The sequence below is a fragment of the Myiozetetes cayanensis genome, unplaced genomic scaffold, assembly GCF_022539395.1.
Source record: "Myiozetetes cayanensis isolate MyiCay16 unplaced genomic scaffold, myiCay2020 scf5-8, whole genome shotgun sequence".
Taxonomy (NCBI): domain Eukaryota; kingdom Metazoa; phylum Chordata; class Aves; order Passeriformes; family Tyrannidae; genus Myiozetetes; species Myiozetetes cayanensis.
In genome coordinates this window covers 68865564-68874458 of record NW_026087742.1, presented here as the reverse complement: position 1 = coordinate 68874458, position 8895 = coordinate 68865564, and the positions used below count along the sequence as shown (strand labels likewise).

At 44.2% G+C, this 8895-nt stretch overlaps 1 protein-coding gene across 1 annotated transcript; it reads left to right on the top strand.

Moving 5' to 3' along the window:
• Nucleotides 1-339: 339 nt before the first annotated feature.
• SPRY2 (sprouty RTK signaling antagonist 2) lies at nt 340-6717 on the top strand. The gene is made up of 3 exons (XM_050333613.1): nt 340-876; nt 1071-1144; nt 4939-6717. Exon 3 carries the CDS (start codon nt 4990-4992, stop codon nt 5929-5931), a length of 942 nt encoding a protein of 313 aa, XP_050189570.1. The 5' UTR covers nt 340-876; nt 1071-1144; nt 4939-4989; the 3' UTR covers nt 5932-6717.
• Nucleotides 6718-8895: the final 2178 nt, after the last annotated feature.

Below are 8895 nucleotides of genomic sequence, written 5' to 3'. Positions count from 1 at the left end.
ACAAAAGCAACCCCGAGCGGCGTGAGCCTGTGCACGGAGCAGCCTGTCGTGCTCGCAGGCTGCGGAGAGGCCCCAGGAGCGGGGCTGCCGCTCGCCCCGCGCAGCGCAGCCCAGGGGAGCGCCGCGGACGGGCCGGAGCCGCCAGGCTGGCTCGGCGGCAGCACTGCCCTTTTGAATGCCTCCCGCAGCTCAGAGTGCTGGCAGGGCGCTGGGAGCGCCAGTGAATGTAGCCCCGCAGAGCCAATGAGCTGGGACCGGATGCGATATATCCTCTGGGACAACAACTGCTCTGTTCCTCCTCAGATCCACATGACGCCATTTACTGCTGCTTTTGCAGAGAGATCACCCTACCTCCTCCGGAAAGAAAAAGAGAGAGAGGGAGAGAGCGAGCGAGCAGAAAAACGCCGAGCCCCTACAGCTCAGATCTCAAATCTTCCTCCTCCTCCTCCTCCACCTCCTCCAAACACACAACAACAACCACCACCACAAATCCGCTGCGCTCCCAAAACAACCCCCCGATTGCAAACCACAGAGCTGCCTGCAACACACACACGCTCGCAGAGGGAGCGAGAAAGCTAAGAGAGAGAGAGGGGAGAGGAGCCTGCAGCAAGCAGCTTCTCAGCAGAACGGCTACATTGCACAAGCTGCTTTTTTGGAGGAGCTCAGTGGAAGAAAGCTCTGGGATTTTATTTTAGATCCACTTTATTTTGTTTTCTTTGGCTTTCCCCTTTCCTCTTGATCATTTGCAACAGCAACAAAAAAAAGTGACTTGGTATTGGCGAGTCGGCCTCCTGTTCATTGAGGAAAAAAAGAGAAAAGCGTGTGTGAGACTGATCTCTTTTTAGGAGCAAAGAAAACCCACCCCGACCCGGAGAGGTGATTTTATTATTATTATAGTGTATACGCGCACGCACGTATTTATAATCGATCTGGGGAGAGAGACCTAACTTTGCTCTGGACTTTTTTTTTTTTTTTTTTTTTTAAACCTGGTGATCATTCTTACTCTAATTTACAAGTTGGACTAAAGCAGAGTTTGGAAAGAATTTTTTTTTTTTTTTTTTTTGCTTTAGGGCTGGATTTATTTGCAAACCGCAGGAAGAAGAAAATACAAGAGAGAGGGGTTTGGTGCAGCGCCGCGATCACGGTGAGAGCCTTTTCCTTCTTTGCAAAACAAGCTTTTCAGTAACCTCCCCCCCTTGGTTGCTCCAAGAAAACTCCTGGAAATGTTTGAGGCCGATCCCTTTTCCATTCGTACAGGTTCTCCCTCTCCCCACCTTCCCTTCTCTTTCCTTTCTCAGAGACGAACTGGAGGTGGGATTTCGGAGCGGTTTCTCTCCGGGGAGGGGTGGGGGGAGCTCCGCTGGGTTTTGCGGGCTGCGCCGCATTTGCGCCCCGCCGGGGTGCCTCGGGGGTGCGGAAGACTGCGCAGGGGGCGGAGGGCTGCGCGGGCGCGCAGGAATGCCTGCGGGGCTGCTAGTTTGGCGGGGGGTGGGCTTGGAGGAGACATACTCCGACGTGTTCTGCTGCGGGGAGCCGGGCACGGGAGGTCCTGCGCGCTCCTGCCTCGCTAGGCACGCGTGGGTTTCCGACAAGCTCCGGGGGGAGCTGAAGGAAGGGCGCTGCGGGTTTGGCGAGCGTCGGGGCTGTTTCTCCCCCGGTCCAGGGGGAGAGCGAGCAAACTCGCCTTCAGTGCGTGATTTACGCCCGTCTGTAGTGGCGTCGGGAGATCCGTGTGATTCGGAAGTGAGTGCACGTCTGGTACAAACGTGTGTGTGTGTGTGTGTGTACACTTAGGTATTTCTCCTGCGATTAAACTAATTCGATCTGTAAGACGAGGAAAGTACTTCTCTAAGTTCTTCTATATAGAGGACATGCGTGGAGGGAAAGGAAAAGCCTTGATTTTTACTTTGTTTCTTCTTTTTTTTCTTTTTTCTTTTTTTTTTGGTGGCTTTACTTCGTAGCAACCCCCCTTCCACTCAACGAAAAAAGCTGCTGGTGTTTTCAGCAAGCTATTTGTGTGTCACTTTGCCCCACCCCGATGGTAAAGTCCCTTTTGCCCTAATCCATAGTCTGATCACACACTCGGCCCTTAATGGGGGTTTCAAAGCACTTTGAAAGAAAAGGAGGTGGTTGGTGTGTGTGCGGTGGGAAAGGGGGTGGGGGTGTCTTGCACAGGCTCCGGCCACAAAACAGAAATTCATGGACAGAGGACTTCTCTCCCTTAGGCTTCGCCTTTCCCCGGCCAGCAGGACACGGGTTTTTTTTCCACAGCACGCAAGAAGCCCCTCGCGTTTTAAATTTCCCCAAATGTACCGATGCGAAACCCGTCCCCCTCTCTCGACCTTTTGCCAAGCCCAGCTAGGAAAAGTTAGCAATCCTGGCACTTGAGCTCCGTGAGAGTGGACTTTGACTCTTAGAAGTGGGGAATCATGTTATCACACACATGCACTCACAAAAAGGCAAATCTGCTTCTCTGCTCTTGGCGGATGCAAAGAGGAGAAGTGCTAGGTCAGGGGAAGGAGAGACGTGCCTATCCGTAAGGATTTTTAGGCAAATGTACGTTTGCAAATAAATGTACTGGTTCTTTGCATTCTGTCCCGTTTAGCGGATCTATCAAGGGGAGAAAAAAGGGGGATCGCCAAGCTCGGCCCGATGCCCCACTGAAAATGCCTCCTGGGTCCCTCCGGGCTGGGGCGGAACGGGGCGGGCTGAAGGTCAGGCAATTTGCAGAATATGCGTAAAATAAGAGGAGCTTTTCCAGCGGCTGGCTTTGTGAAGCTGAATGGGTGCTTAGGGCAAGGCGAGAGGGGGTAATCTGCCTTTTGCCCAGCTGTCCCGGAGGTGTTGTCTGCACCGTCTGCAGGGCGCCTGGCACTTCCCGGGAGGGGAAGCTCCTTTAGCATCTCCTGGGGGAGGATAGAGGGGAAGAGTTAAAAGGAAACATGGATTTGACATTCTGATAAGGCGGCTGCAGCCGCCCCCTCCCATCTCTCAGCTTAGAGGATGTCTCCTGGTTATCTCCAGGTCGTCTGCACTCTCTGGCGGGCTAGGGGCCGTCGCCTCTCACCTGCTGCGCGCCCCCCGCCCCGTATGGAGCCGGAGACAGGGAGGGGAGCGGAGACCGGAGACTGCTTCTCCAGCTCCCACCTTGGCGTCTGAAGGGGGTTCCGCCACCGAGTCCAGGGTCTTCTGAAGCGCCTTCAGGTCAGGGTCAGCTTTGCTTTTGTAGTGGTTGTCATTTCTGGAGAGGCAGTATCCTCTAGGCTGGCTGGGGCTGGCGGAAATCTGGACGTGGAGGGCAGATAGGGCTGCCAGTTCCTCTCAAGGATGGGGAAAGTATTTTATTTTCTATTATTTTTCATCTTCAGATAATTTCAGATGAGGGGAACGTCTGCTTAGGATGTTGGTTGAAAGTTTTGATATGGCAGAGGTTTTAATTTGATGAAAACATAAGCAATGCTTCAAGCCAAGTTTGCAAGGCTTTTTTTTTATTTGTGAGATATGGACACCATGACATACCTCCTGTGTCCAAAACCAGGATTTGACAATATTTAAAATAGGTGGTCACAGTTGGATTTTTTTTTTTTTTTAAGGAAAAAACACCTGAAGGAAGGGAGCCAGGAGTTAAAAGGTTAAATGTTTTGCATTGCTGTTAGAATAAAGATTTTCATTGTTAAACTGCTTGGCTATATTTTATTATACTGCGATACAGTATTATTGTTGGTAACTGATGTGTTCAGAGTAACACTATGGTGCTTTTTCAGGGTATAATTAAAGACATTGCATGGTTCTTTTAAGACAGTTAATTCCTGCTTGGGTTTTAGTTGTAAAATATTTTCTGGATTTTTGTATAGGTGATTGGATTTTGGAGCCACTTTAAGATATGATAAAGGCAAACCAAATATTAACTAATGTAGTTAATATTTGAAACTTGTGCATATCTGAGTGTGGAAGTTACTTACAGATTCTCATCTTCTGTGTCTTTCACTGGGCTTTCATTTAAATTCTTACCTCTGCATCTCTGCTTTGTAGTTAATGATCTCTTAAAGTAATATTCAAAATCAAGTAGACTTCTTGGATGTTGGCATTGTTTGATTATATTATGCATGCCTCTGTCCCACAAGCCACTCTTGGTAATATTTACAATTTGAAATGTAGTCTGTGGAAATTTTTACATGTTAAAAAAAAACCCAAACAACTGTGGTAACATTGCTTTTGTAGTATTGAGCCTTAAAATAACAATCACAGTGGTGTACACAACTATGACACACACTAAAATACTGAAGAGAGATATTTTTACTTGTGCTGTTGAAGTTTTTGGTAGCACTAACTCATTTAATGTCTTAACCTCAAACATTTTATTACTATTTAGTGTTTTTCTTGGGACCATTGGTATTAAACTAAAATTTCCTATTTACATCGTGTAAAATTTAATGTGTAAAGAGACTAGCCTACCAAAATATTATTCAGTTTTAAACAAAATTGGAGAATTATATGTCTGTCATCAGCAGGTCACATTACACTTGCTGAATACTTGCAGGCTTTTTTTTTTTTAATATAAGTTTTTCAGTAGCCTGATGTGAAATAACTGTCACTTCAAGTGGCTGAAATCACTTTAAAGGCCGTGGTCTGACCAGAAGATGGCCTGGAAAGCCTTAGTTAGAAGGAGCAATAACTGCACTTTCTAGAGCCACAAGTTAAGCTGCATGGTCCTAGAAAAGAAACCCCTTAAGCTCTCCACAGCAGAAGGTAGAACAGGCCAAGGGAAGTACATTCAGCTGACTGGTGCCCCTGCTCTGCCCTAGACGTGACTCCTTTTTTTAATGACTGATGCATTACTTGATTGCGTGCAGTGCTGTGGGGTCCTGCAGGCTTGAAAGGCTGCTGGAGTGAGCATGAGATGTGTTGCAATAGTGAATCCTCTCTTTGTTGCTCTAGGATTTCAGATGTGTTCTAAGCCTGCCGGGGTGAGCACGCTTCCAGGCACTGATGGAGACAAGAGCTCAGCACAGCAGTGGGTCGCAGCCCTTACTACAGGCTCGGCGTGACAGTGGGAGACCACACGGGGAGCCTGACCTGCGGGATGTTCTAATGCAGCAGGTTCATGTCTTGTCATTGGACCAGATCAGAGCCATCCGAAACACGAATGAATACACAGAAGGACCTACGGTGGCTCCACGGCCAGGGGTCAAGTCCACTCCTCGGCTATCAACCCAACCCAAAAATGAGAGGCCCCTTGGCTTGCCTGAGCATCGTCATTTTAGCCGGATTCAGCACACACAGACACACACATCTCCTCGGGCACCTCTGTCCCGGTCTATCAGCACGGTCAGCACAGGTTCACGGAGCAGTACAAGGACAAGTACAAGCAGTAATTCATCTGAACAAAGACTTCTAGGATCATCTTCAGGGCCAGCTGCTGATGGCATAGTCCGAATGCAGCCCAAGTCTGAGCTCAAGTCGAGCGAGCTGAAGCCCCTGAGCAAAGAAGACTTGGGAGCGCACAGCTACAGGTGTGAAGACTGTGGAAAGTGTAAGTGTAAGGAGTGCACTTATCCGAGGACCCTGCCCTCATGCTGGATTTGTGACAAGCAATGTCTTTGCTCAGCCCAGAACGTGGTTGATTATGGGACTTGCGTTTGCTGCGTGAAGGGCCTCTTCTATCACTGCTCTAATGATGATGAGGACAACTGTGCTGACAACCCCTGCTCCTGCAGTCAGTCACATTGCTGCACTAGGTGGTCCGCCATGGGGGTAGTGTCCCTCTTCCTGCCTTGCTTGTGGTGTTACCTACCAGCCAAGGGTTGCCTTAAGTTGTGCCAGGGCTGTTACGACCGGGTAAATCGGCCTGGGTGCCGCTGTAAACACTCCAACACCGTTTGCTGCAAAGTTCCCAGCGTCCCCCCCAGGAACTTTGAAAAGCCAACATAGCATCACTAGTCAGAAATACTAAAGTAACAAGGATTATTATTTTAACGTACATATGCAACCAACTAAGCAGCTATGGTCTTGGCACTGTAGTAGAAGGGTTGGGGATGTACTTTGCTGTTTGCAGTGAAATGCTTTTTCTCTGTGTGTGCCATCTTAACTGATACGCTTGTTAGGATCCAGCTAGTGGCATACAGGAAAAAAAAAAGGGATGCAGTACATCGTGACCCACATATTGCATAAGCTAAAGCAACACAGACACTCCTAGGCAACTCTATTGTTTGTGAATAGTACTTGCAAGATTTGTAAATTAGCAAATGACTGCTTTTTTTTTCATTGTTTTCTGCCAGAGATAATGTGCTATATTTTTGTACATACAATAATATTTTCAACTGTGAAAAATAAGTGGTGTCATAAGACATGGCACAGTCATAAAATATTATACTAATATGTTGTACATTCGGAAGAATGTGAATCAATCAGTATGTTTTTAGATTGTATTTTGTCTTACAGAAACCTATTACAAAACTTTGATTTCCCTTCGGACTTCATGTATATTGTACAGTTACAGTAAAATTCAGCCTTTATTTTCTAATTTTTCAACATATTGTTTAGTGTAAAAAATATTTATTTGAAGTTTTATTATTTTATAAAAAGAAATATTTATTTTAAGAGGCATCTTAAAAATGTCACCCCTTTTTATGAGGACGTCATAGTTGCTGCAAATAAGGGGTGAACGATGCATATGTTCACTATAAAATAGAAAATATATTAACGTTTGAAATTAAACTGGGCTACTTGTCATTTTTTCCCCCCCATTTTTTGTTTTGAGCTGGGAGAACTGGTAGTTCTAATTGCAAACTTCACAGTACTATAGTTACAGTGAGCCTAATAGAAAAATGAAAATAGATTTTTTAAGTGTATTCTTTTGTTACTGTTTACTTCACCTGAAAATAATACAGGATTTTTGTTCTCTTCCTTTGCACAGATGTCCCATATACTGTTTCTACAACAGAAAAGGAAAACGAACATAGGAAAATGCATTAATTCATTCCAGACTAGGACTAATAGGCACTGAAAGCTTGACCTATTCTATAAGTGATGAGCTTTTGTGCTTCGAATAGGAAATAAGTAATCATTCACAAAAAATGTTAGGCTTGCATGGCTTTACTCAGAGAGGAGAAAAAAAAAGGGTAATTAATACGGTCAGTGCAAAAAGCCTGCAGGATTATTTGTTAAAGGTAGAAGAATATGCCACAGGGAATGATAGATCTGAATGCAGTGCAGCCTGATGCCAAACATTTGCCTCACTTGTAAGAAGAAAGTTGCTTGATTTGTCATTTGTCGCAGTTACCTTCCACTGAGGTCAAAATCCTTTTGCTGCCAAGTTTCCCACCGGAAGCCTAGAGAATGATTTACCTTTCTTTATTAACAAACTATCATTTCCTGTTCTAAGCATGTCTCTCCAAGTTTAGAGGTCCTAATGTTCAATTTTATTTATAAATTTCTTAAACTGGCATTTAGAATAGTTGTAAGTATTTTTAAGCTGGTGCTTAGAAAAGTCTCCCAACCTTTTCTGAACCCTCTCCAAGAAAAACAAGTTATTACTAATAAATTAAGAACTCACTAGAAGTTGAAAACCAGAGCACTGAGTAAATGTTCCGTCTTTTTGCCCCTTAATTTTCATCTCTGATCTGGTATTTGGACTATTTTACATAGGTCTGTAGTACTCAAAAGTCTTACACTGTGTGTTTTGATTATAATCATCAAGTGAAATTAAAAAGTGCTTGTTCTCTTTCCTTTTTTTTTTTTTTTCGTCCTTATCTCTCTAGTGCAAAATGTGAGGTGGTTTTATTTCCTTTCTGCACCAGCTGTCTGGATATTTTGGTATACAAAGATGAACAGTATATATTTAACTTTCTGAGTAAAATTTGCCAGAAAGAAGGTGGCTTATGTTACATAAGTAAGTTTTCCATATTTAAAACATATCCATATATTCATACTGAGTATTGGGATATATATGTGAGATTGTACTTGGCTGCTGATAAACAGTGATCTTATTATGTTAATTTTTTTTAGAATTTTTGTTCTTGAAGGGGTGGTAACCATCATGTGCTTCCATTCACTGAATGTAGTTCTTGAATTAGATTAGGTGCTTATGCCTAAACTACCCTGGTTTGATTAAAAAAAAAATGGGAATAATGAGGTAGTCCATTTAATTGGGGGGATTTTTAACATTTAGGCTATGTGTTGGAAACCCCAACCCCACTTATTTCAGTAGTTAATCTGTTGTTTCGTATTGATGAACTTGACAAAACTGAAGGTGAGCCCTGTCTTTTCAATGATTTATATTTTGGTCAAGGAAGATAACTCTTAAGGAAAGCTGAAGGTGAAACTGGAAAACTGTGGTATGGCTGAGCAGTGTGGCAGTCAAAGAGGGTGTAACTCAAAAAACCTACTAGCTAAAGTCCAGTACTAAAACTGTAGGTGTGTTTTCTTTTTTCAGTGTAGTAAGTACTTTGACTACCCAGTTAGATTCTAAGGCAAAAAGGAAAACCATCTTTGTTGATAATGAAATTTGAAGCTGGTCTTAACATTAAATACTGGTGGCTACCTTCCACTTAGTTCTTAATGAGGATAAATAGTGGATCCTCATCACCACATGTAAGCCCATTACCAATGAATTGGGTTGCATGTATGACTCTTGGAATGGGATTGTAGAAGAGGATGGCATTAGGCACTGCCTGTTGGGCAAGCTATGGCGCTGGGGTCCAGGCTTCAGTTAGTATGAACTGGCATGAGTGTGCACTGGATTCTTAAAAGCTGGCTTGTGTATGTTAATTAACATCCTAATATTGCACTTAATTAGTTAAGGTTTAGCATTCTAAATAAAAATCTTGCCTCAAACAGACTGGATTGTTTTAATAAGAATTAAGAGGGCTTTTCAAGTGGATTGAGATAATGTTA

Excerpts from the sequence above, each read along its gene's own strand:
- SPRY2 (XM_050333613.1), top strand. The coding sequence starts at position 4,990 with ATGGAGACAAGAGCTCAGCACAGCAGTGGGTCGCAGCCCTTACTACAG.